This window comes from Hyaena hyaena, unplaced genomic scaffold (genome assembly GCF_003009895.1).
Source record: "Hyaena hyaena isolate Hyena2069 unplaced genomic scaffold, ASM300989v1 scaffold_294, whole genome shotgun sequence".
Lineage (NCBI taxonomy): Eukaryota > Metazoa > Chordata > Mammalia > Carnivora > Hyaenidae > Hyaena > Hyaena hyaena.
Window position 1 is genome coordinate 1,963,996 of NW_024080923.1, and position 27,619 is coordinate 1,991,614.

The 27,619-nt window shown below is 48.1% G+C and overlaps 1 protein-coding gene across 2 annotated transcripts; it reads left to right on the forward strand.

Moving 5' to 3' along the window:
* The first annotated feature begins 422 nt into the window (after positions 1-422).
* On the forward strand, positions 423-27,619 carry EPDR1 (ependymin related 1). Of its 2 annotated transcripts, XR_005530970.1 has the most exons (4): positions 423-712; positions 24,435-24,643; positions 25,853-26,431; positions 26,465-27,619. XR_005530970.1 is itself a non-coding variant. In XM_039247243.1 (3 exons), exons 1-3 carry the CDS (start codon positions 423-425, stop codon positions 26,155-26,157), a joined length of 804 nt encoding a protein of 267 aa, XP_039103174.1. In that variant the 3' UTR covers positions 26,158-27,619. The 2 variants fall into 2 exon arrangements, 1 of the variants encoding a protein (XP_039103174.1); XM_039247243.1 differs by having other exon boundaries at positions 25,853-27,619.

The following is a 27,619-nucleotide window of genomic DNA, read 5'->3' on the forward strand; positions in this document are numbered from 1 at the left end:
CTGACCTTGAACATGAACTTATCTCCTAGTTTCGTGGTTATCTGCGGCCCCTCCGGTTACTGGCGAAAACGGATTCCTTCTCCCCGTCCTGCCCCCCACCCCGTCCCCCCCTTTAACACGCGGATGCCCTGCAGGGTGCTAGTGGCACCGCTGCCACTGCATTTCCTGTTGGCAGCAGAGAGCAAAGCGAAGACAGAAGCCGCAGCGGGCAGCGGCCCGGGCAGCAGCAGCTCCCGCCGCTCACCGGAGCTTCCCGGCCGCGGCCCCGGCCCCCCCGCACCGCGCGCGCCCTGAGCGCAGCGGGGAAGCAGCCGCACGCGGCGCCCCCTGCCCGGCGCCCCGTGCGCGGCGCCCCCTCCCCCGCGCCCCCTGCCCGGCGCCCCCTGCGTCTCCCTAGGGCTCTCGTGGGGCGGCGGACCGCCATGCCGGGGCGCGCTCGGCTCCGCGGGGCCCTGGGCGCCTGGCTGCTGCGCGGCCTCTGGGTCTGCGCGCTGGGCGGCCTCTGCGGCCTGGGGGCGGCGGCGCCGGGGGCGGGGGCCGGGGGCGCGCCGGGGACCCCGCGCCCGTGCCAGGCGCCGCAGCAGTGGGAGGGCCGCCAGGTTGGGTACCGGCAGAGCACCGGGCGCACCAGCCGCGCCCTCCTCTCCTACGACGGGCTCAACCGGCGCGTGCGGGTGCTGGACGAACGCAAGGCGCTGATCCCCTGCAAGAGGTACCGGGGCCGCGGGCGGGCGGGCGGCGAGGTCGCGGCGGCCCTGGGGTGGCGGCCGCTGGGCCGAGGAGACGCTCGGCGGCGCTGGCGGCCGGGTCGGGGGGCTGGGCGGGGGCCGGTGCAGAAGGCGCGGGCGGCGGCGGGGCCGGTGCCCAGGTCCGCCCCGGTGCCCACGCTGCTGCGTCAGGCCCTCGGAGCCCCCGCGGCCCCGGGCGTGTGGTTTGCGCCGCGCCCCCTCTTCCCGGAGCCGTCTGCGAGGCAGGCGCGCGGAGGGTGTTTCTGCGAAGAATTCTGGTTGCATTTGAAAAGCGCGGGGCGACCCTGCAAAAGGTGTGGGGAGTCAAGGAAAATATCACCTCCCGGTTACAGCTGTGGACCTTTGGGCCAACTTCCTTAAAAATTTTTAAAGCAAGTTAGACACACTGTGATCAGAAGTCATGATCTTTCTTTGCACACACCACCTCTTAATGCGTTCTTATTTGCCATTTTATTGACTGGACCCTGAGCTATTTTTAGTAGCTGCACAGTATTCCACGCAGGAGGGAGGCCATGTTGTTCCTGGCCTCACGCTTCACCTTCCCATGTCCGCTGCGACAATGGCCCTCCTCTTCCTGAGACCTCCGCTTCCTCCTGCCCCCTTTGAGGCCTGATTTCTGTTTCGGGGTCACCACCTGTCCGCTCCCTGTGACGTCCCTGTGCGTGTGGGCGGGTTACGCGGGCCCCTCTGCGGCATTTGCATAAGGAGGTGGCATGTGAGCCCATGGTTGAAGGCCCCAGGGAGCTGTAAGATCGGGGGCAAATGATGTTATTTCACCTAAAAGCGTCTGTTGAGGAGTTAGGTGTCTTGAAGAAAGTACTGAAGGAACAGAAGCTTTCAAAGCCGTATGTTCGAGGATGGAAGCTAATGCGTGTGGAAAGGTAAAACGTGAGGCCTGAGGACATCTGGAGCAGCCGAGTCATCGAGTCATCACAGGGGCCTGGAAATATCTCTGAGGCCTTTAAAGAACACCGTGGCTCCGTCTCAAAGGACATAGTAACAACAACCAATGTTTGTGTGCTTATTTTATACCTGGCATTGTGCTGAGGGCTTTCCAGTATTACGTGACAATCTTACAACCGTTTAACAGCGGAAACTTAATGATCTTGGTTTTATAGACCGAGAATCTGAGGTCCAGGGAGATTCAACAGTTTTTTTTCAGGACCACTCAGCTGGGACTCCAGGAAGCTGGGTGCTTTCCGGTACCTGTGCTATATTACCGGGCTCTCATTCATTCTTCGTGCATTGTTTCCATGGCAAGCACTTTGTTCAAACAGAGTGGGTCCTGGGCCTTGGGGAGGTCCCGGTCTGGGAGCAGAGCTACATGAAGGAAAATTCCCACTCGGTGAGATGAAGGATGTGCTGAGTGTAACGGGTGCACTTTCGACGGGCCACTAACCCAGGCTCCATGCAGGAGCTGACGCGTGCGTGAGGCTCAAAGCCCCTGCACCAGTGACCTGAGGAGGGAAGACTGCTGGGGCTGGGGTGGGGCTGCGGGTGTATTCCAGCACATTCTGGAGCAGACAGGCTGCGTGTGTACCAAGGACTGCAGACCAGTCACTGTTAGGCCTGAAGACGGAGGATGTGGAGAGGTTGGGACTCACTGAAGGATTTTCAAACAGCGGAATGTCATGATTGCATTACGGGCTGATCACTGGGTGTATGGTTTCCAGCAAAGGAGGGCAGGGGTGGAAGCAAACACCTGATCTGGGGGACTTTTGTCGGGGTCCAGGTGTAAGATGGGTAACCGCCGTGGAGGTGGTGAGAAGCAGACTCATTAGGGACGCATGGAGGGGGTTTACCGACAAGAGGAGGTGAGGAGAGGGAAGAGTCAAGGAGAGGTGGCCATTTTGGGCTTCTGATGGCGTGAAGGAGATACTGGCGCTGTTCACTGAGATACGGTTGGCTTTGCGCGCTTCTGACCGGGGAGAAATTGCTAGCCTTTAGTGCCCTGATGGGGAGGCTGGCGTACCGACGGACGGTCATGTCGCAGACGGACCGGAATGGCCCAGAGCACACTGCTGAGCAGAGGGGTGTGGCCAGGAGAAGGGTCAGGCTCCGTTCCCCCAGACGCCGTATTCTCACAAGGGAAGAGATTAAGCTTTAGAGTTGGGTAAGTCTGGGTCTGAGTGCAGGCATCCTGATGTGGGTCGTTGGGGAGATTACTAAAGCTTTCTGAGCCTCAGTTTCCTCATTCACAAAATGGGAATACTCATGGTGCCTAATGTATTGGATTGCCGTGGGGTTTCACCCAGTTCCAGGATGTAGAGCACGTGGTGCGGTGTCTGACACGTAGTCCCTGCTCAGTGCGTGGCTTCGGCCGTCTCCGACACCAGTATCACTGTCACCATCCTGGTAAACTGACCTGGGCCCAGAGACTCGCTGCCAGCCTGTGGGCTCAGCAGCTTGACCCTCTGGACCTTCCAGAGCCCTTCCTTTGGGAGGTGACTCACAGCAAGAGGCTTCCCAGCTACAACGTATGTTTCAGCGAGTGCTGTGGCTGGCACGGGGGCCAGGATGCTCAGATCCACAAGACTAGGTCATTCTCTCCCTGTAGGCGAGCCAAATTATAATCAGGAGGTTGTGAGCAAAAAGTTGGAGCAGAGTCACTGAATCTAATGATCGCCTGCTCTCGGCCAGGCCGTACGTGCAGCGTTGAGCTTTCCATCACGAACAAGACAGGCCGGCCCGGGGTAATGGGGCTGCGATGAAGTGATGCGTTCATTTTCATCAGACACAGGTCTCGTCAAGAATGGTTCTGTGCTACCCCAGCCCTGCTGGGCCAGACTCCCTCCACTCTGGCGAGTACTGTTCAGGCTGTCTCAGCAACCTTTCCTCATCCATGACTCCATGATCGATTACTATAGCCTTTATGTGCATGTGTTCTGTCGTTAGTTGGTTGGTCTCAGCCAAGTCTTGCACCGAGAGGGTTTTGTCCCCCCCCATGCAGTGATTTCTCATGCCTTTGTCCTGGCCTATCAGTTGTTGATCTCACAGTTTAGTTTTTAGAAGGCAGTTTTATTCCCCATCTTCCCAGTTTCCTGGCAAGTTCCTGTCTCACAGTCCCATCTCAGGCCTTAAGTCAGATGTAGGAAAGAATGTTTAAGTGCATAAATGCATTTTTAAGCTCTTTAAATGTAGATTTGCTGGAATAAACTCAGAAGCTTTTTCAGGTATAGCAGTCCGGCCAAGAAACCAGATGTTATTTGAAGAAAAAATGGATGGGTTGTCTCTTCATATTTATTAGTAAGTTGAGAAGTAAGTTTTAGAATTGGATCAACTTCTTAAGATTTTTATTTTGCATCCAGATAGTTATGGAAAATCCCACTGATAGTTACTGTGGAATGACTAGGATTTTCCAGGCTTTCTTTTCCCTGAGATGATGGAAAAGATTAAACGACTTTATAAGCTTCAGATAAGACAGCCTTAGCAGAGAATGGGAAATATTAGTAATTGATACTATTTAGTTTTCTGGTTCCAACTGTCCTTCCTGACTCCTTGGCTAAACTCAAAAGTATCGCATTTGGAAGACCCAGGAAAAGCAAGAAGATTATTTTCATATTTCAGTGAACGTGTTGAACTTTGTGGGAGAAGCAGTGTAGATACTGAATGAATTTTATTAGGCCACCAGTAGCTCACTGCGCCCACTTACAAAATGGTGGCTTGGGGGTTAGAATCAATGACACTACTGATACAGAGTGAGCAGAGAGGGATTAAGAAAATATGCCTGGCTGTGTTAGGGAGCATATCTTAGAAGACCATTCAACTACCAATCCTACACCTTCGGGGATTTGGGGGGGCGGGGGTAAAAGATGAAAAGAAGGGGCGCCTGGGTGGCTTAGTCGGTTAAGCGTCCGACTTTCGCTTAGGTCATGATCTCGCGGTTGGTGGGTTCGAGCCCCGCGTCGGGCTCTGTGCTGACTGCCAGCTCAGAGCCTGGAGCCTGCTTCGGTCTGTGACTCCCTCTCTCTCTGACCCTCCCCTGCTCACGCTGTCTCACTCTCTCTCTCTCCTAGAAATTTAAAAAAAAGATGAAAAGAAAATGGATTCTCAATCAAACTCTGATCAGTTCCTGGCAGCCTCAGTTTTGCCTGGGCATTCTATTTCTTGGAGAGCAGAATATCGTTTCTGTTTCGTATTTTTGGAGAAAGCCACATCGTGTTGTAGAGAGAGCACAGACGTGCAGTGAGAGGGTCATGGGATGCCAGACATGGCCTTGAGCCCTGGCTTCCCCACTGCAATGATATCCCTTACTTCTCAGGATATCAGTTTCTTGTCTTTGAATTTAATTTTAAGGATCTACAATGTTTATACTAAATACTATTTAGGCCTTCTTCCTTAGAGATTAAATGATACTAATCATTTAATGATTTAATGATATTAATCATGCTTTTATTACATCAGGCTGATTCCTGTTTCTACCAAGATGCGATGAACTTGACATGGATTCTAATTCTTTTCTCAGCTTGTCCCTTTGCATGGATAAAACCAAAATGCTTTTTCTCCCTTCTCTTTTTCACCTAAACCTGTATTCAATGGCTAGAGAAAAGAGGGACCACCCTCAAGTGCTTTGGCTGCAAACTCAGAAGGCTCTCGTCTGTGTGGGAGCTCTGAGCACACTAGGGCATGAACAGCACTGCTTCCAGAATGTTCCTCCATATATCTGCTGTGGAAGATTAATCCCAAGGGCTGTTATCACACTAGGCAACTTCAACGGTCATTGTGTTTCAACAACAGGATAAGGGTTTTTACCCCTAGAGATATAGAATTTTATTTTATTTTGAAATGATCTCGCTCGTACAGAAAGGTTGCAGTGATAGTACACAGCCAGTTTCCCCCCCTGAATCATTTGAGAGTGAATTGCCAACGTGATATCCCTACAACTCCCAGATACTTCAGTGTGTATTGCCTGCAAACAAGGATATTCTCCCGTGTAACTGCAACGCAGCCCTAGGAGTCAGCAAATTAACACGGATTCATTTCTACCATCTGAAATGCAATTGTTCTTTTATACTGTTTATAGCAAAAAGGACCCAGTTTATATTCAAGCATTGCATTTAGGTGTTCTGTCTGGAACGGTTCCTCAGTCTTTCTTGTACTTTGATACTTTTGAAGAGGGCAAACCAGTTATTTGGTAGACTGTTCCTCATTTCTGGGTTTTTAGTTGAATGTTTCCTTACGATGATATTCTAGTTATTCACCCGTGGTAGGAATATCACAGAGGTAGTATTCTGTTCTTGCTGCTCCCCGATGTTCCCTCTGATCGCTTGGTTAACTGGTGGCCGCAAAGTCTCTTCACTGTTAAGTGACACCTTTTAACTTTGTAATGCATGGATACATGTACAAAATAAAACCAGGTACGCACCCCATTTTTCATGACATTCAACTTGTTCATTTACTTGTATCAGCACAGATTCAAGGATTCTCACTGTAATGCATTTGCTCTCATTGTTTGGTTTGACGTTCACGTTATCCCAGATGTGGCCAATGGGCACCTCTCTAAGTTGGCTTTTATGTTCTTTTAACATGTACCTCTTATTCTTTGAGCACCTTTTTTTTTGTTGCCACAATAAGACGTCCCCAAATCATCTGTACCCTCTCTGCTTAAGTCTTGTAATAAGTCAAGATTTGCGCCATTTCTTGTGCCATTTCTCAAGAAGCTCTGGTAACTTTTACCGGAAAATAATATTTGGATGCCAAGATCTCTGCTTTCATTATGCTCATGGCTATTAGGTGGTGCTGCTTCCAAACCCTCTCAGGGGACAAAGGAAAGGGAATATAGATTTCAACACACACACACACACACACACACACACACACACACACAGAGTCACTCTTACGTATACACGTAGATTTACATGTGCATACATTGCTATGCGTCCAGATCTGATCCATATATGTATCTGCCCCAGAACCTCCGATTTCACCCCACTACCACATGGTTTGTTTTCATAGGCCCCTTCTCAGAGAAAACTGGTTCCCATTATTCAGTCGCAGTATAACCAACTGTGCATGGCTGGGATGTCCCCTCCTACATGGGTGTCCTCCTCACTGCACTCGGGCTCTGCACCCTCAACCAGGCCATGCTGATGGCTACTTTGCTTGGCCTTACCTTGTGACTTTAGACAACATTGTTGAACGAGAGAAAGGGGAAGATCGGGTTATATATATATATATATATATGTATGTGTATGTATATATATATACACATATATGTATGTGTATGTATATATATATATTTTATGTTTGTCTGCTTTTGGATTTCTCAGGACTCTATGGTTGTCAGTCCTCAGAATGTATCTGTGTGGCTGGGGGAGGTCAGTTAGTATGAAGTGCTCCATGGATTTATTTAATTGCAAACCTTGTTTTGCCTGGATTAGGCTTCTATCTGAAGACATCATGACTTTCAGATTTCAGATGGACTCTTTTTGCCTTTCTTCCCTCCTCTTGATCTCTCCTGAGACCAAGAGCCAGCACTTTCTTTTATTATTAGCTCAGGAAATCTGACCGCTTGTGGCCTTTTGATCCTCGAAAATAAACCATGCTGATTTGCAAAACTGAGTTTTTCTTCAAGGAAGAGATTTTCTTGGAAGCCTGTAAAGTTTGCTTTGAGTCTTAGTTCAGTGAGTGTGTCGACCCTGGACTTCGGGGGGAGGCAGAGGAGAAGCAGCCAGCAAGGAACTTTAAGTGCCAAGGAAGACAAGCCCCACAGAGTCACAGGGCTGGTGGGTATAAGACTAACTTCTAACTAGAAGCCGGAGGTGGCCCCCCAACTGCCCGGAATGCATCTTTACTTCACTCCGTTGACCTTGAGCCGTTTCTTCCTGATTCTGCCCTCGAAGATGGCGGTCAGGGGCACAGTGCCCAAAGATCTGAAAATATTCCACCAATTAGTGGTTTGTTTTTCCTGGACTAAATGTGATAGTCTTATATTTCCCCAATTCCAGTAAAAATCTTCTATTTTCCCCTTTATAATTTCTTTTATTTTACCCATTTTTAAAGAAAAAATTCCTGTCTCGATCCCACCAGCTGAAACCCCATTCTCCCCTTCTATTTAAAGCAAATCTCAAGCTAAGTCCAATTTTTGACCCCCCCGCCCCATCCTCTCTTGAACCTCCGCCAACCAAACTTTGAGCAACCCACCTCCCCTGAGACTGCTCAGCTGGAGAGCAGCACGCTTCACGTTACTAACTGAATGATCTTTGATCAGCCCTCCTTTTACGATGCTCATTTCCTCCATCTTGATATCTTTGTTCACGGGGGCTTCAAGACACCGCATTCTCCCCATGTCCTTCCTTCCACCTCATTTCCTTTCTTTCTCAGTTCCTTTTGCTCTTCCTCGTCTTCCTGTGGACCATTAATGGTAGAAGGTCCCACGGCTCAGGCTTGCCATCCCGTTACTTTTTTCTTCTCTTTAATTTTTTAAATGTTTTATTTTTATTTTTGAGAGACAGAGAGAGAGACACACACACAGAATCGGAAGCAGCTCCAGGCTCCGAGCTGTTGGCACAGAGCCCGACGCAGAGCTCGAATTCACGAGCCATGAGATCATGACCTGAGCCAAAGCCGGACACTCAGCCGACTGAGCCACCCAGGCGCCCTTCCATCCCTTTACTCTTCTGTCTGTACCCCTCAGTTGGTGCCTTCAGCTGAGTCATGGCTTTAGATGGCATCTCCCCACAGAAGACGCCCACAAGCGTGTCTCCAGCCCAGAGCTCCCCCGACCCCAGTCCTGTACCCTCCCCCCAAGCCCCTATATCCAAATGCTGAGTTGACCTCTTCCTTTGGATCTCCGATCGTCATCTCAGACTCTGCATACCCCAAACCGATGCCTCCCCTGAAAACAAACAAACAGGCACATCGAAAGTCATCCTTCTTGCAGGTTTCTCAGGTTCAGCTAATTGCTACTCCATTTGCTCAGGACCAACTGTCAGAGCCACCTCTGATTTCCTCTTCTCCCACAGGCCACGAGTAATCCATAAGCAGATCCTATCGTCTCTAATTTTGGTGGAGACTCACACTCTACCTGTTCACTACCATTCCGAAGGTCCAAACCCTCAATGTTCTTGCCTGGGCTCTTTGCACTAGGCTCCTAATGGGTCCGCCTACTTCAACACTTGCCCCTTTCTGTTCTCAGCATAGCAGCTTGAATGGTGATTCCACTAAAAATATGGTATCATATCACTTGTCTGATCAGAAGCCTCCAGTGCCTTTCTGTCTCTGAGAATAAATGTCCTTACAAGGGCCCAGCCGCCCTAAGGGGTCTGCTCCCTCCATACCGTGTCCCTGACCTTGTCATGTAGCATCCCCTGGTTGCCAGCGTGCTCCAGCCCAGGGCTCAGCATGTTCCTCCCCTCCCCCACTGCTGGCACCTGCGTTGTTGCTTCCTGCGCACAGAAAGCGTTTTCCCCAAAAAGCTGCACGACCCCTTCCCAAATCTGACTGTCTCACCTGCCACCGTTCTCATACACTCCACGTCACCGCCTCACATGTTCAAGATACTTACTGCTAACTGACTTACTATTTAATGTTTTTTAAACCTGTTTCCTCATCTCCTCTGCCTCCCCTCGCCCCAGAGCAAGGCATCATTGTTAGGAACTTTGATTTGGTTGCTGCTGTATCTCTAGCCTCACAGAACTAGATTTTTGGGGGGAGATAGCTGAATGAGGGAGTGAGTAATAATGCTGACACATTTATTTATTGGAGAAGGATATCCAGAGTACAGTAAGCAAAGAGGAAAAAGTTATCCATAACTGCTCAACCAGTATGACTACTCTTAGCATCTTCTGAATGTCCTAGGAGACTTTTCGACGCCCGGCACGCATTCTGTAGCACATACCGTTTCACAACCGGCTTATTTTCACTGTGCGAGCTCATCCATGCTGACTCGTCCCCTTCGCTCATCTTTGAACTGGCTTCTCACCGGGTCTCAGCTCGCTATCTCCCCAGAGGGACCCTCTGCGACGCCCCCTCCACCAGCCACTCTCTATCACATCCTGTTCTGTTTTCCTCAGGGCGTGATCCCTGCATGACATTGTCCGGTCGGTTAATTTGTCCGGTGTTTATCTGTCTCTCCATCAGTGAGAGAATGTTACTGGTTTGGCTGATCACCCAAACCCCAGCATCTGGAAGTGCGTGGTACGTAGTAAGACTCAATTAATGTGTGTTGAGCGAAGAAACACCAGTTTTATGGCTTTTGGATGACTAGCATTATGCGTGTTCATGGCAGAAAAGCCTAAATAACACAGAAGCGCAGAGTAAAGAGAGTAAAGATGGCTCATAGACCCTCCATATAGATTAAGAACCCTGATGCATGTGTGTCTGGATTTCTTTTCCTATTCCTGTGTATGAAATTTGAAAATTAAGATGGAAAAATGGTCTGCACTTTTTTATATTTAACAAAATGTTGTACATGTTTCTCATACTAAAGTAACCATTAATAGAATAATTTCTTTCTTTCTTTTCTTTTTTAATGTTTATTTTGAGAGAGTGAGAGAGAGCAAGTGGAGGAGAGGAGCAGAGGGGGAGAGAGAGAGAGAGAGAGAGAGAGAGAGAATCCCAAGCAAGCTCCACGCTCAGTGCAGAGTTTGACACTGGGCTTGATCCCACCACCCTGAGATCATGACCTGAGCTGAAATCAAGAGTTGGACGCTCAAGCGACTGAGCCACCCAGATGCCCCAGGAGGCTAATTATCTTTAACTGATTTCTAAAATGATGAAGAAAGAACAAGTGCACGATGACATGCCTACAGTGCTGTCACACCTATTGTGACTCTCACTGTGTTGTGACTGTCTCTGAAATTCTACACGTAAGTCTCCTATGGGCTGTTGGTTTCACCAAGACACTCCTTCATGTTTTTCTGACCTATTTTATAAAGAATTTAATCGGGGTGGATACGAAACTTCACAAACCTAGGGATTTGTACGAATGGATTGCTTTACAGTAACCATCTTTGTGCTCCTAAAATAAGTTCTAATTTATCATTATGTATTAGTCTTTTAGTAGTCTGCTTAATTTGACTCACTGATATTTAAGATTTGTTTTTAATCCCTAGCCACAATCCAGCTTGTTTTTAGTTTTTATTTTTTCTGCTTTCTGTACTTTAATATAGAAAAAGCTTTGTAAAATGATAAAAGAATTGGCAAGCTTTCTATATGTCTCTATTGCTCTACAGACTTGGGGTTGGAAAAAAATAATTCCTGAAGCCATTAGGACCCAACCCCTTTTGGAAAAGTAGCTCATTGATCTCCTTTTGAGATCAAAGATCTAAGACCTCATTAGACCCCTCTAAGGGTTTTTCCCCACCTCTGGCCATTTATCCCCTTAACTTTATGCTTAATTCTGCATTAGTTTTGGTTATTTATATTTTCCTAGAAAATCTTCCATTTCATCAAGATTATATTTATCATCCTAATACATTTCTATGATATTCTCTGAACTCTGAAACAACCCCACCTTATCTATCAATCCTTTTTTCCTTCTCAATATTCTGTATTTGTATTTTCTTTTCCCTCATGATATGTTGACAATCAACTTATGGATTTACAGAAGGGTTTTATGGTTTATTAATTATTTATACTGTACATCATGTATCTCCTTTATCAAGAACAATTTTTGACCTCAGATGGCACTGCTTACCCATATTTTGTATAGTTTTGTAAGCAGGCTTGAGGTGGATCCCGCCAGGAGAGCTACCATGACCTGCTGAAATGGATCCGCCATGTTCATTTCATCCACGAGCTCGTCCCCAGCTCTTCCCTCATCAAACACTATCTTCAGAGTTTCACTTGCTCCACAGTCCCAGTTTTGGAGAATTTTCCCCCATGTGGGCATTGCGAATTTCCCAAGTGCCAATGGCTTCCTTCAGAATCAGTGCCTCTTTGAATGGAGAGGACATTTGAGGAATCTGACCCCCCACCCCCACCCCGGGATTCCCCCCTGGCCCTCAGACCCTCCAAACAATGGAGAAGCTTTTGGACAGACAGCTTTTAAACAGAAGGCAGCTGTCGCTGGACAAAAAGGCTGTGTTGCCCCGTTCACGGAAGGCTGCTTTTGTTGTGGCCAACGCTAGATCAGCGAGGAAAGTTCCGGAGTGTGAGCTCTGCCAATGAGTGAGAAACGTCAGCCTGCCTGAGAGGAGGCACCAAAGTAACCCCTCCAAGCTCCCCCAGTGCCTCAGGAGGTTCAGGCTGTTGTAATGAATACCAGAAAAGTTCATTGTTTACAGTTCTGGAAGGTGGACAGCTGAGATCAGGGTGCCAGCATGGGTGGGGAAGGGCTCCCTTCTGGTCATAGACCTTTCATTGTATCTTCACATGGTGGAGGGCCCCAGCATGTATCTTCACATGTATCTTCACGTGCTGGGGCCTCTCGTGTAAGAGCGCTAATCCCATCCATGAAGCCTCCACCCTCATGAATCGCCTCCCAGAGACCTCACTGCTCCTGCCATCACCGTGGGCATTAGGTTTTCAAGATCAGTTTGGTGGTTGGAGGAGGGACACAAACACTCAGATCGTGGAACCCAGAGAACCTGCTATTCTGGAGCGTCTCAGAAGTCGCCAAGGAAGGTGTAGTCAGATGGGAAGATGGTGGTGGTACAGGGCCAAGGGCACATGAGTTCCTCAGGCTGACATAGCGTCATCAGCTACAGGTGAGATGTAACTTCGGAGGAATGTATGAGGCGCCATGAACTACCACGCTGGTTGGCGTGGCCTCCAGGTTCACCCCTGATGCAAGGTCTCCTGAGTTTGCTGGAAAATACTTGCAGGGAGCACTGTGGTAAACCAGACCATCTGCATTGGCTCCAAAGCTTCTAAAACAGACCCCCCCCCCCACCCGCCACCTTACTGAGTCCCTTACTGAGATACATCCTGTATTCCCAGGAATTATAAATCCTCCTTCCCAGAATGCCTCACCAGGGATCTCTTGATCCAGGATGTCAAGTTGTGAAAGGCAGATGTTCCTCTGAGGAAGATGCCGGAGAAACCATGGAGTTGTCTGAGTTGGAACAGGGCAGTGGACCAGTGTGCAGTTTTACCAGCTCACCCCCTGGGGAGCAGAGGTGCTGGAGAGAGAATCTGCTCCAGATTTAATAACCACCGAAATGCCATTGGTTAAGCGCCATGTTCTGATGTGGTTTATATGTTTCTTCTGCATGTGGAAGTCCTCTCTCTCTCTGAATTGAGCCTTCTACCCTTTGCATGACTCTTTGTCATACACCGTATTTTGGACAGTGATCCCCCTCAGCCTCCCCCCTCAACCCCCCCCCCACTCCGTCCAGCTCCAGGTATTGTCCGGCTTGCCCTGGGGACCCTCGAGAAGCCACCCACGTGATGTCTCAGTTCCCCTAAGGAATCCACTTCTCTGTTACCAGAATACAACTTCTTTTGTAAAGGACGCACGCTTATTTAGGTCCTACTCACTAGGCTGAAAAGAATTTAAAGTGTTTGCATGGCTTCTAGTGCTTCCTTCTTTCACTCTGCTGAGTCAAGCCTCTAAAAGGTCAACCTCCTCACTTGTTAAACACAGAGGACTTTTTATTGTGTGTTTGTACAAACTTCTAAGTAGCTTTGCCACAAAAGAAACATACATTATTTATTCCTTTTATTATTCACCGCAATTTCTTCTTTGCTAATATTCTTATCTATCTGAATCCTTTATTTTGATTCATGTTTATGTCAGCTAGAAAATGTATTCAATTAATTTTCCTCCAAGAGGGTACTGTTGCCATTGTATACTTCCAGAAATTTAGAATGTCTGAGAACATCTACTTATTGCTGTTTTACATAACGGTAACTTTGGGGTGTGTACCATTCATTGGATAATAGGGGTGCCTGGATAGCCTAGTCAGCTGAGCATCTATCTCTTGGTTTTGGCTCAGGTCATGATCTCACAGTTTCCTGAGTTTGAGACCTCTGTCAGGCTCTGTGTTGCCAGCACAGAGGCACCTGGATCTCTCTCTCTTCCTCTCTCCCTCCCTCTCTCTCCCTTTCCCTCTGCCACTGCCCCACTCACTCTGTCTCTCTCTCAAAATAAGTAAACAATTCATTGCATAATAATAGTATTTTTTGTTAAAAATTTGCTATATGGCATTTAGAGCTCTAGAAGAGAAGTCTGATACCAAACTAATTTTGTTTTTTGTTTTTTTTTGTTTTTAAATGTTTTATTTATTTCTAGGAGAGAGAGAGAGAGAGAGACAGCGTGAGCAGGGGAGGGTCAGAGAGAGAGGGAGTCACAGACTGAAACAGGCTCCAGGCTCTGAGCTGGCAGTCAGCACAGAGCCCGACGCGGGGCTCGAACCCACGAACCGCGAGATCATGACCTAAGCGAAAGTTGGACGCTTAACCGACTAAGCCACCCAGGCGCCCCGATACCAAACTAATTTTGGTTTAGTTTTAATAATTTTTTTTCCTGCCCTAGTTTTTATAGGTCGTTTCTGTTATCCTGGAACATCATTAACACCTCCAGGTCATGTCTAGCTCTAGGGGAGATTTCATCTGCTGTTTCTGAAGTCTTGATACTCTACAAGCAAGAAGGAAAACATTTCTTTGTTTCTTGTAGAATATCTCTGTACTTAGATGTGTTGGTTCTCTTATATCAGTTCCCCTAAATTTCTTTTTTTTTTAATGTTTTTTTGAAAGGGGGGGTGGGCGCAGAGAGGCAGAGAATCTGAAATAGGCTCCACACTGTCAGCAGAGAGCCCGACGTGGGGCTCAAACCCACGAACCGTGAGATCATGACCTGAGCCCAAGTTGGATGCTTACCCAACTGAGCCCCCCAGGCACCCTGTGTTCCCCCAAATTTCTTAACTTTCCAGTAGCCTTTTCATCCCTTCCCATGTTCTTCCCAGAGTTCTGGAATCATACCTTTTAATTCACTGTTCTGTTTCTTGTTTGTTTGTTTCTTTGTTTCCCAAAGTACTCTGTGTCGCCTCTGCTGCATTTGCTATTTTGATAATCATGTTTTTCTTACATAACCCATGTATTTTCAATCATGTTTTTAGTAGAGAGCTATTGTTGTGGTCACACATTATTCTCTTCTTAAATTCAGTATTATCCCACATCCCAAAGAAAGTAAAAAATAAGATTTACAGAGTCAGTAACTGTTAGCTGGAAGAGTGTCTGCGTTTATATTTACACACAGTGCAACTGAGAAGTTTCTCCTGAAAAGCAGGGTGCTGACTGTATGAACCTGACTGTTCTAATACTCTCCCAGACTTCTTTATACCTTCTGAAAAGTGGTTCCAGAAATCACCAGGTGCAATCACAACATGGGTACCTCGGTACTAATGAGGATCTTCCTTTTAATGCTGAAAAACAAAGACAGCTTGAACTCATGACACATTTTTCATGATCTTCCATTAGATGAAAGAGTATGTGCCTGTGCCAGTATTCATCCTGAAACATTTTTGGAAAAAAAGAAAATCGCTTCAGTTTCTGGAGCAGCGTTTTCCTCTTTTGAACTAGAATCCAAGCAGTGGAGTTCCATCACCGTACAGCTTCTTAAATTGCACGCAAAATTAGTCTTTGATTTTACTTCTCCTAGGGCTGCATTATCCAGTAATTTAATATTCCTTTTGTTGTATGTGGTTGGTATCAGCCTACACGATGAAGTTGGTGTCTAACACAACAATTTTGAAATAGCGTTTTTCTTTTATGTCTCATAATTACTGTAGGGTGTAACTCAACCTCGGTACACGCCAGAATGGCAAGTGGCCGAAACTCCATTCTTCCGGCCTCGAGTCACAGAGCTGGCATGAATTACTAATATATTATATTGCATATTAAACAAATCCAGAGGTTGTCCAATTTCTTCCACAAAAGCCAAAGTCCTTTTGAAATCACAATCTAATATCTGTCCACTCCCTTTTCTGTAACTGAAGATAGCTCGGATGGCCAAGCAGTTATATGTGGATGGGAAGGATCATAGCATTAGTGAATTAGAACGGATCTGATAGGAGATCAGACCCCGAGTCCAATCCCGGCACATCATTTACTACTTAGTTATGCTCCAAGCCTCATATTTTCTCATCTGTTAAAAAAAAAAGAAAGAAAGAAAGGAAAAAGCTAATAATGTGTCAGCCAGCTGAATTTGCCAGTCTGTAACCTCTGCCTCAGACTGTATTTTTTCCCCTTCGCTGCTCTGATTCAAGACAGAAAAACAGTTGCGTCCTGGCTGGATGGGCAGTAGCTGCTCAGGCTTCCCCACGCCCAGGTCAGGCTCTGGTATTGTGGGTTCTGGGCTTAGCCAAATCCTCGGGCCCTGCGCATTCTGGAATGAAGGGCTCCGGGAGGGTTGTTAAAAAAATGGATCTGATAATAACTATAAAGCAGTGGATTTGATTTATTTCATCTACGGTGCTTTCAGCCGCACGTGTCAGAAAATTGGTGAATGGAGGCTTCAACTACGAGGATGGTTGTAGTTTACCTCAGAATTCTGGTGACACGTGCTCCTAGGTCTGACTCAACAGTATCATCCAGGCCCCTGGGTCTTCTCCAGAGACTGTTCGCTCACGGCTGCAAAATGGCCCGCTGACCTGTTGCCTCATGGCTGTAAGATGGCTGCCTCCACTCTGAGCTTTCTCTCCCTTTATTCAGACAGGAAATGAAAGACATACAACGGGACAGGGAGTCTGCCTTTATGGGAGAAGAGAAATCTCCAGGGCATTTCCTCTCCCAACAGACTTCCTCTTAGATTTCCAAGGCCAGAGCCAACTGTACCCCTAGCTCTAAGGGAAACTAAGGAAGTGAATAGATGAATATACTTAACCTCTATATTGAGAGGCAGCAAGAGAGAAAGGGCTGCTGCCGAGGGGTCTGCTATCGCACTCAGGATTGGTCTCCCCTTCATCCTTCGTCCCACCCGGATGAACTAGACCTTCTTTGTTACACAGCCGATCAAGTCTATGTACACAAGTTAAGTGAGTCGTTTCCTCATTAAGCATTAATGGGTAACAGTAAACAGAGCCACTTCCCGACGTTCCTGCAAAGCTACAATCCCTTGCATTTATAGAACAGTTTTATATCTGCCGTCTTAAATCATCTTCATACAAATGCTTTGAGCTTCAAAATTTGGGTCTCTCGTTACCTCTGAGACATAGGGAGACTGAAATTATGATCACACAGCTCACCAGTAATAGACTGGGAACCTGGAGTTCTCGACCTCAGCTTTGGTACAGTGCAGTTCATAGTGTCTGTAACCTTATCCTGAACTAGACAGAAAGATTTTTCCCCTGCCTTAGTATGGTTGGGTAAACTTTTTCAATGATAATTTATTTATTTTGAGGAGAGAGAGAGAGCAGAGGAGGGGCAGAGAAAGAGAGAGAGAGAGAGAGAGAGAATCCCTAGCAGGCTCCATGCTGTCAGTGTGGGGCTCAATCTCTCGAACCCTGAGATCATGACCTGAGCCAAAATCAAGAGTTGGATGCTTTAAAAAATTTTTTTTAATGTTTTATTTATTTCTGAGAGAGAAAGAGAGAGAGAGAGAGAGAGAGAGAGACAGCATGAGCAGGGGAGGGGCAGAGAGAGAGGGAGTCACAGAATCCGAAGACAGGCTCCAGGCTCTGAGCTGGCAGCACCGAGCCCGACGCAGGGCTTGAACTCACGAACCACAAGATCATGACCTGAGCCGAAGTCAGATGCTTAACTGACTGAGCCACCCAGGGGCCCTTAGTTGGGCAAATTTTCAGTACTTTTTTTTAAATTAAAAAATATTGTTTAATGTTTATTTATTTTTGAGAGAGAGAGAGAGAAAGAGCGTGAGTAGGGAAGGGGAAGAGAGAGCGGGAGACACAGAATCTGAAGCAGGTGCCCGATGCGGGGCTGGAACACAGATGGCAAGGTCATGACCTGAGCTGAAGTTGACACTTAACCGACTGAGCCCCCCAGGCTCCCTGTCAGCACCTTTCTAATGAAAACAGTGAGTGAAGCTCTACATCCAGTTAAAAATCCTGGTATTCCTTTTGGGAAACAGTAGTATCTTGTAAAATATAAAATGGGAATTTTATTTGATCCAACAATTCCAATCTATAAACTTTTCATAGGGTTGTAAACAGAGAAAGGCAAAAGGGTTTCTCTCCAATTTATATTCAGCTTTGTTAATATTAACAAATTGTGGAAATAATCTAAGTGGTCACGAGTAGGGGACCACTGAAGCAAAACGTGGTGTGTGTGTGTGTGTACACACACATATGATGTATATAGTGTGTGTGTATACACAAACACATACATGTATATACATATACACACAAGCATACATACACACACACACACACACACACACACACACATATACATACATATACACAAGCACTCGAACACTAAGGGGCCACATCAAAGCTACAAATACCAGCTGGAAACAACTGCCACTGAGGGAACTTGGGACAATTTGAGCATCAAATGGAATAATGCCTTTAACTGTCATACACTGAGTACATAAAAATTCTTGGGTCCAGAGTGATGATTGATAAATAGATAGATGTCATTTGTTATACCGTTGGTACCATTCCCACCCATCTCTGGTGACATAGTTGATTCAGGACATAATCTTAGGTGACAGTTATTGGCCAACAGGCTATCCCCAGCTTCACACAGTATTATTGATCAATTACTTGCTGACTCTGAAGGGAAACATCGTCATGGTGAAGGCATCCGGAGTCACGACACGTGATGGAAGTCGGTAGCGCTAAGCGTGGGCTGGGACATCCCTTGTCCTCGCATGTGATGCACCAGGAAGTACGCAGCCTTCTCCATTTCTTTCCAAAAATCTTTAACCAGAGCACATCTAGCCTTTAGAACCCATGTCCAGTTGGGAGGGATGACAGGTTCTAGAGCAACAACTTAAGTTAGGACACTGACAAAAATCTAGAACGGGGACTGTGTGCAGAGCTGGGGTCTTCAGAGAGTCAAGCCCACATTAAAAAAAAAAAAAAAAAGAGGAAGAAGACAGGGGCGCCTGGGGGGCTCAGTCGGTTAAGCGTCCGACTTCGGCTCAGGGCACGATCTCACGGTCCGTGGGTTCGAGCCCCGCGTTGGGCTCTGTGCTGACAGCTCAGAGCCTGGAGCTGCTTCAGATTCTGTGTCTCCCTCTCTCTCTGTCCCTCCCTGCTCATGCTCTGTCTGTGTCTCTCAATAATAAATACGTATTTAAAAACATTTTTTTAAAAAGATAGGAGTAGTGTTCCAGATTTTTAAAACAGTAGAGGTGTAACTACCAAATATAATGCTTGAGACGTGACTGCGTTCTGATTTTTAAAAAGAGTTTAAAATGAGTTCTGGGGGGACAGCTGACTATGGAGCAGACATTAGCTGGCATTAGGGACTTAATTTTAATTTTTCAAGTGTGATAATGGTAGTGCGGCCAGAGGCAAGACAGGCCCTGTTTTTAGCAAATATTTAGAAAAAGCAAATGTGCCAAAATCTAAGTGGTTGATACAAAGGTGATCATTGTACTAGTCCTTCAGCTCTTCTGCACTTAAGAAATATTTCAGGGGCGCCTGGGGGGCTCAGACAGTTGAGTATCCAACTTTGGATCAAGTCATGATCTCCTGGCTCGTGAGTTCGAGCCCCACACTGGGCCTGTGGCTGTCAGTGCAGAGCCCACTGTGGATCCTCTCTGCCCTTCCCCTGCATTCTCTCTCTCTCTCTCTCAGAAATAAACATTCAAAAAACATTTCTTAATGAATTAGGAAAAAATGATTCCATAGATGTCATATTTTTTGACATGGAAGGCTATCAAGGACACATTGTTGAATTTTAAATGTACATTAGAGGGGTGCTTGGGTGGCTCAGTCGTTTAAGCACCCAACTCTTGATTTTGGATCAAGTTGTGCTCTCATGATTTGTGAGATGGAGCCCCACGATTCTCTCTCTCCCTTTCTCTCTGCCCCTCTCCCACTTGCACGTGCTCTCCCTCTCTTTCTCTCAAAGCAAACATTAAGATAAAAAAATTGAAATTTAGGTTAGAGAACATTATATTCATTCATTAAAAAAAAAAAGAAGACAGTATATTCACTCATTTTTGTGAAATGTGTCCAAGACACATAATGAAAACTCAGTACAATATTTGTACAGCCACATTCATAGCAGCATTATTCACAGTAGCCTAAAGGTGGACACAAGCCAGGGCCCGGCACAGATGAATGGGTAAGCAAAATGTGCTGTATACTTTCAGTGGGATATTAGCCTTAAAAAGGAAGGAACCTCTGACACGTGCGACAACATGGATGCACCGTGAGGACATTATCCTCAGTGAAATGAGCCAGTCACACAGTTGATTGGCTATCGAATGATTCCACTTGTAGGAGGTCCCTAAATAAGTCAAGTTCACGGGGACAGAAGGGAGACCGGTGGTTGCCAGGAGCTGGGGGAGGGAGACATGGGGAGCTGTTTAATGGGCACAGGGTTTCAGTTTTGCAAAATGAAAAGAGTTCTCGAAACAGAATGAGAGCACTTAGCACTAGTGAGCTGCGCACTTAAAAGTGCTTAAGGTAGTAAATTTTATGTTCTGTCTATTTTACCGGCTTTTAAGAAATTGAAATGAAAATATCACTGTATGTTTAGACACAGAGAGGTACAGAGTTGTTATTTCCGTAAGTTCGAGATTCTGGGGGGCCATTTTTACGTCATCTTCCATTTCTCTTTGGATTTTGTTTTTTTTTTTTTTACTTTGAACATGAATCAATTTTACCAAAACCAGACGCCCATGTTCAAAAGATCTAAAACGTCTGCAGGTTTTCAGTGTTTTGGAGAACATGGGGATGGTAGAAGCTACTTTTTAAGAAAATGGATTTTTCAGGAAAGAAGAGAAATGGTCAGTGCGGCCTGAGAAATTCGTCAGACGCAACAGAAGTCCTCGGTGCCAGGAGGTGAGAGGCAGAATGGGGCCTGGGCACCCGTCTGCACCGAGGCTGCGGTGAGAGCTCAGCCCGCTGTCCCCTCGGCCCGGCCCGGCCGGCCTGACCTTGCTCACAGCCGAGGCCTCGCCGGGCCCTCCCGGGAACCGTGCTTTGCTCGGGATCTGGCCAGCAAGGAGGAGTTTGCAGGCGGCCGTTGGCCCAGGGCTGGCCTGCTGCCTTGTCCTCCAGGCCCTTCCCAGCGCCTCACCTTGCTTGCACCCCGGGAGTGTCACGGACGGCGCCCATCCTCGCAATGCCCTTCAGTTCAGAGCCAGGCTCTGATCTCGCTTCCCGGGCCCAAGTTTCTGTTGAAGACCGTCAGCCCTTAGGGTCTGTGCAGGGAATAACCCGCACAGCGTCCCGGGCAGATGATTCATTTCAACCCTGGCTGATCTCTGCATTTTGACCTAATGGCTCTATCTCGGGCTCCGGAGCCTGTATCCTGTTTGCGACGGAGAGCCTCACCTCTGCACTGTGAATATGTTCCCACGCACACCCAAGCCTCAGCGGCTCCTTTCCCAACACTCGCTTTTCTACCCATTTGGGATTTTGAAAAACAAAAAAACAATGATTCGGTTAGTTTGGGTTTCCCATTAAATTAATATTTTCTGTTTTACTTAAGGCACTGTCAACACAACCTCAGTATCAGATTATGGCCTCTTTTAAAAATACTAAATATTTTGAAAACAGAAGAGTACAGAGAACACTGTAACAAACACCTGTGCTCAGACCACCCAGAAGTAATAAACATTAACATTTTATAAGGATGACTTCAAGTCCAGAGTTCTAATTTTATTGCTTTATTTAAAATTTTTTAATGTTTATTTATTTAAAAAAATTTTTTTAAATGTTTTATTTATTTCTGAGAGAGAGAGAGAGCAGTGAAGGGTCAGAGAGAGAGGGAGACACAGAATCCAAAACAGGCTCCAGGCTCTGAGCTGGCAGTCAGCACAGAGCCCGATGCAGGGCTCGAACCCACAAACCGCGAGATCATGACCCAAGCCGAAGTCGGACACTTAACCAGCTGAGCCACTCAGGCGCCCCAATGTTTATTTATTTTTGAGAGAGACAGACCAAGAGTAGTGGAGGAGCAGAGAGAGAGGGAGACACAGACTCGGAAGCAGCTCCAGGCTCTGAGCTGTCAGCACAGAGCCCGACGCAGGACTCGAACTCACGGACCACGAGATCACAACCTGCACCAAAGTCGGATGCTCCAGAGAGTTCTCATTTTAAAAGTAAATTTGACCTCTGTGGAGGGGCAGAGCTGGCCTCGGGACAGAGTGGAGCAGGCAGAACCCCTTCCCTTCCGCAGCCGGTGGCTGTTCCTCGGGCGGGCAGCGGTGGCCAGGGGTCTGTGGCAGGCTGCACCACCACACCACGCCACGCCACACACGACACGGCTGTCCCAGCGGCTGCTCTCCGGGGCTCTAGGGGGACCCGTGGGGTCCTCAACTCCCCTCGAGAGGAGACCTGGTTATGAGTCACACAAAAAGTTCCAAGCAGAAGAAAGGAAGGTTCCGGACACCAGAGGAAACAGACCTGCATCCAGGAGGTGGCCAACTGCTGGAATCCCAGCTTGCTGGTGCCTCGCTCTGCTTCATTCTTCTTCACTCTCGCTCAGTTCACACACTGGAACCAGCCTCCCATGGCTTCCGAGCCTACCTGTGACCTGCGCGGCCACAACTCCACGTTAGGGGGCGAGGATCCGATGGTCTCCCCTGGGTGGGATGTCCACCTCTGGTCCCGGGAGCTCTGTGGAGGGTGGCCGGCCCTCGTAGGGCCAGCATGGCTGCCAGGCTCCCACCTCCTGCGCCCTGTGGATTCGGGAGCTAAGGGCTGTTCTCAGGAAGGGCCCCCCCCCCCCCGCCCGTGGTGCGTACTGTCCAGGGCGCAGTCCTGCGCTGTGAGAAGCATACCGCTGGAGTTCTGGCAAAAGTGACCAACGGCTGTCTGGGCTAGATGCCTGGGACTTGGGAAGGCACACGGAGGGCTGCTGATGGCAAGGAGAAGAATAAAGATGACAGCCCCCGCTGAGGGCACACGGAGCAGGTGTTCTGTGGGGCTTGCTGTCACCGAGAGGACCGTGGAACAGGTCTCTGTACAGAGTCCCATGTTTATGAATGGACAGTGCTCTAATATTGATACTAATGTCTTTGTACTCCTTTTTTAAAAATAAATATTTATTTAGAAAGTATGTGCAAGCAGGGGAGGGCAGAGAGAGAGGGAGTCAGAGAGAGAGAAAGGGAGACAGAGAGAGAGAAAATCCCAGCTGGGCTCCATGCTCAGTGCAGAGCCGGACTCAGGACTCGAACTCACGAACCATGAGATCATGACCTGAGCAGAGATCAAGAGTTGGACACTCAACAGACTGAGCCACTCAGGTACCCCAGGTGTGTGTGCTCCTTCCATGAATGTTTAGACTGACGTGCCAGGGACTTCACTGGGCATGAGAGGACAGTGACAATCCCACCCCATCTCCTTCGAAGGGCTTTCTGAGGGTGTGAACCCTGCACGTGTATTATTATGAGAGGTCGGCTCCACGTTTATGGGAGCAGTGTCGCAGCAAATGAACGCTTCCTTCTCTTTCTGCGATCACTCCCACTTCTAAAAGTCTGTGCATGGGTCTGACCCTCATACGCCATTTCAAGTGTTTCCTGGAATGAAGCAGGATAGGTATATCTAAATATATAAAATGAGGTCCTGTGTATATTTCCATGCTGGCTCCGTAGAAAACGGGAGCATAACACTAAAATTGTGGTACCATTTTGACCAGATAGATAGTGATCCTTTATAATGGTTTTTCCAGAAGGTACTTTCTAAGCTTGGACGTGGGATGGCTTGCCCTGGAGGCAGATGGAGGCTGGAGTGGAGTGAGCCTCACATACCACAGGTCATATGTTGGCTGCCTTTTATTTGCTCATCGAAAGTATCCCCTCGAGGCTCTTCACTGGGTGAGCTCAAGGCTGCAGCCGCTCTGCTGGACCGACAGCAGTGGCCTGAGTCTTGGACTGACGATCAGACACATTTCGGAATCCATCTCCTGGATTGCTTAACTTTTAGACGCGGGACTGTGTGTGACACATGTGACAGTGCCATGTGCTGGGTGACGGGGGGCGTCTGCAGACTCCCAGTCCAGCCGGGGATACCTCTGGCTCACTCCACACATGGGGCGTACGCGTGGGCTGGAGAGACGAGGCCTAGAGCATGTGGACAAGCTGCACGGGAAACCAGTCATTCCGGGGTCCCCTCACCTTCTGCCTGCTCATCTCGGCCTCCCACGGGTATGGGAGGAGGGCCCATTCTCACGCAGCTGTGCCTCACCCCGAAAGCCCATTACTCATGACTGACAGTTGAGGCAATGGGGCACAGGTGTGTGGTCTGACCTCAGCGGCTTCCTGATGCACCCCAGTAATTCCCGATTCAGTGCTGCAGGGAGAACTCAACCAAGCCGAAGCCAGATCCTCTTGTGTCCCTGTGCTCCAAGGTCACAAACCAGCCGTTAACCCAGGGCCCTGTCTTCCCCATGTTTGTAGCCTAAGCACAGAGTCTGACATATAATAGGTGCTCAGTTATTTGATATTCAGTTTTGAACTCGTTAGTCTTAATTATTTTGTATTTAGGTTATCAAAGCGCCTCGTGCTCATAAACAAATAAATGATTGCCTATCAAGCCAAACTATTTTTTCTGCTTGTTCTATTCCAGAAGTAACTTATATCGCAGGCCTTTGGACGGTGCGCTGACCGAAGGCATGATGATTATAACATGAAGTCTCTTTATATCTGTCTTTCAGATTATTTGAATATATTTTGCTCTATAAGGATGGAGTGATGTTTCAGATTGAACAAGCCACCAAACAGTGCTCCAAGATCACCCTGACGGAGCCCTGGGACCCTCTAGACATTCCTCAGAACGCCACCTTTGAGGACCAGTACTACATCGGGGGACCCCTAGAGCAGATCACCGTCCAGGAGTGGTCTGACAGGAAGTCGGCTAGATCATGTAAGGCTTCAAAAAATATCCAAGGGCTGCGTCCCAGGAAGCATGATGGGAAAAAAGGTTAAGTCCACTAAGGAAGGTAGTTAACATTTAAAAGCTTAATCCAATTGTTTAACATCCACCCCCCCCCCCAACCTGCTTCGGAGCCCCCGTGTGTACTCTACTAGTCGTTTAGCTCCAGGGTGTAAGCCTATTTGAAACACCCCCGCCTTCCAGCACCACCTGTACCTTTCTACCACCTTGGCTGTTATGGGCTTAGCCTTGGCTCTGATGTTTAATAAGCCTGAGATCTGGGACACGGAAGATGTCTGTCTAAGGTATATGTTAGAGTCTCTGTGTCACTTCCTCAAATTACAGTGTCCAGATCCACTCCCATTATTCTGAGCATCTGCTTTTGTGTATAGAATGGAAGCTGTTCTCGGCGGTGCCTCTGCATGCCCACTCCGAAGCTGTTTCGGATACACAGGCGTTAGGGCTTGTGTGGGAAACAGGCCAAAACAGTGTGAAAACAGTTCCCTCCATCCCCACCCCCGCCGCCGAGTTTAGCATACAATTAGCATATGACCTAGCGATTCCACTGCTGAGTGTACATCTGAAGGCACGGAAAGCAGGGACTCAAGAAGATACGTGTGCACCCAGGTTTGCAGCAGCATTCTTCATGATAATGAATGAGTGAATAATGAATGAATGAATTCTGCCAGATGGTGGAAACCAACCCAGGTGTCCCTCAGCAGAATAATGAATACCCAGAACGGACAATGTGAGAACAGACGATGGATTGCTATTTAACCCTAAAAAAGGAAGGGATTCCGTCACATGCTACCACGTAGATGAACCTTGAGGACATTATGCTGAGTGAAATAAGCCAGTCAGCAGAGGAAACATACTATATAATTCCACTTACGTGAGTTGCCTAGAGTAGTCCCGTTCTCAGCGACAGAAAGTGGAATGGGGGTGCCAGGGGCTAGGGGAGGGGAGTGCGGAGTTAGTGCTAAAGGGCACAGAGTTTCAACTGGGGAAGACGAAAAAGTTCTGGAGACAGAGGGTGGTGATGTCTTCACAACAATGTGGACGTACTTGGTGCCCCTGAACGACTTACAAATAGTTATGATGGTAAATTTTATGCATATTTTCCCACAAGAGAAAAAAAACACAACACGGTCGTCCTGCCTGCCTTCTACATCACAAAGTCACCCTCCCTCCCTCTTACAGATGAAACCTGGATTGGCATTTACACAGCCAAGGATTGCTACCCCGTCCAGGAAACCTTCACCAAGAACTACAGCGTGATACTGTCCACGCGGTTTTTCGACATACAGCTGGGCATTGAAGACCCCTCGGTGTTTACGCCGCCCAGCACCTGCCAGACGGCCCAGGCCGAGTGGCTGGGGGGCGACTGCTCGTGGGAAGCCCGTGAGCGCAGAGGTGCTGGCCTCGGACGTCATCCCCACCTCGAAAGGAACGTGAGGCTTTCGAGAAGTAAGAACCTCCCCTGGAGATACATGTCCTCCTTGTAGGAAGATGCACGTCGATCGGGGTTCTCTGTACATACTTTGTTGACTACTCGCGCCTTGTTTACAGAAGGGACTGGACTGGAGGATGTGCGGGGACAGGAACGGAAGGGAGGGCAACCCGGGGACTTCAGTCAGGCGCCCAGCCTGCACGGGCGCTGGCCCCCGTGTGCCAGGTGTGTCCAGGTGTGCCCCCCCGCGTGCCAGGTGTGTCCAGGTGTGCCCCCCCGCGTGCGCAGGTGTATCCAGGTGTGCCCCCCGCGTGCGCAGGTGTGTCCAGGTGTGCCCCCCCCGCGTGCGCAGGTGTATCCAGGCGCACTGGCGTGCACGGGCGGGGCCGGCAGGAGCGCTGTGCCTGGCGGGGAGCAGTGTTTCATCACTGGCGTGACTGAAGATAGCTGCCACCGGGTGACAGTAAAAGGCAGGACGATCTTGGTCAGTGTTACTGTTAACTTGTACGCGCTCTACAGATAACGGCTCCTTTACTGCCGGGCCGGGGGCTGAGTCCTCCCCCAGCCCCACCTCCTGCACCTGTCGCCACCGACTTAGTGATTCCTTAAAATCCCTTCCAGGAGTAAGGGCTTTATGGCATGACCTGAGTGATGTAAATTTGGGGAGGAAACAAAAGGCCATAAAGCAAAGTAATCATGCCTCCAAGAGACACTGTAAAACGAGAGGGTTTGAAAATCTTGATGTCTGTACCTAGGGAAGCATGAGCTATGTATGCTACCTTTTTTTCTATGCAAGAGTATTGATACATACGTGCGGAATCATCACGTATTTGTCAGGGGATCTAGAAAGACAGGTAGTATTCTCAAAATAGCACTGAGTCAGAAGTCAGGAGACTGTTGTCTTCAAAATCCAGAAGAGGGATTCCTTTGTACTTGAACTCCTTTGATTAACTAAATGCACTACCTTTGGCTCACCTGGGCCTTCCTGGGGCACTTGTTTCACACCCTCTGTGTCTGTATGACCTCTGCTCACCCCTGGCAGGCCAGCTGGCACTTGACCTTCAGAATGCTGCTCCCGAGCCCGGATCGGGTGCACCCTGTAGCTTGAGCATGCTGTTCTCATGATACTGCTTCGGCTGTGTGCTCGCTTCCTGCTTACTGGACACTGTCACCCACTAGCTTGGCTACGAGCTGCTTGAATACGGGTACCGCGTTGTGCTTACTTTTATATGCCCAGCACCAAATAAGTGCCTGGCACATGGTCAGTGCCCTAAACATTTGTAGAGTGGGGGACGCCAGCCTGTCTGGTCCTTGGTTTCCTCATCTGTTCAAGGGTTGGGTTGGGTTTGCTGACCTCTAGGGAGAGTCTAAGTAATAAAATTTATTATTCTAGATTTTTCGGCGATTGTGTTTCATCTGGCTATCGCCTATTAGTAGGAGAAATGTGTGACATCTGTAACATGCTGAAAACAATCTGTATTACTCACAGTTTATTTCAATAAACAAGTTTAATTGCA

Coding starts and splice junctions, on each gene's coding strand:
- EPDR1 (XM_039247243.1), top strand. CDS start 423: ATGCCGGGGCGCGCTCGGCTCCGCGGGGCCCTGGGCGCCTGGCTGCTG. Junction 713..24,434: donor GCGCTGATCCCCTGCAAGAG/GTACCGGGGCCG, acceptor TCTGTCTTTCAG/ATTATTTGAATATATTTTGC. Junction 24,644..25,852: donor CAGGAAGTCGGCTAGATCAT/GTAAGGCTTCAA, acceptor TCCCTCTTACAG/ATGAAACCTGGATTGGCATT.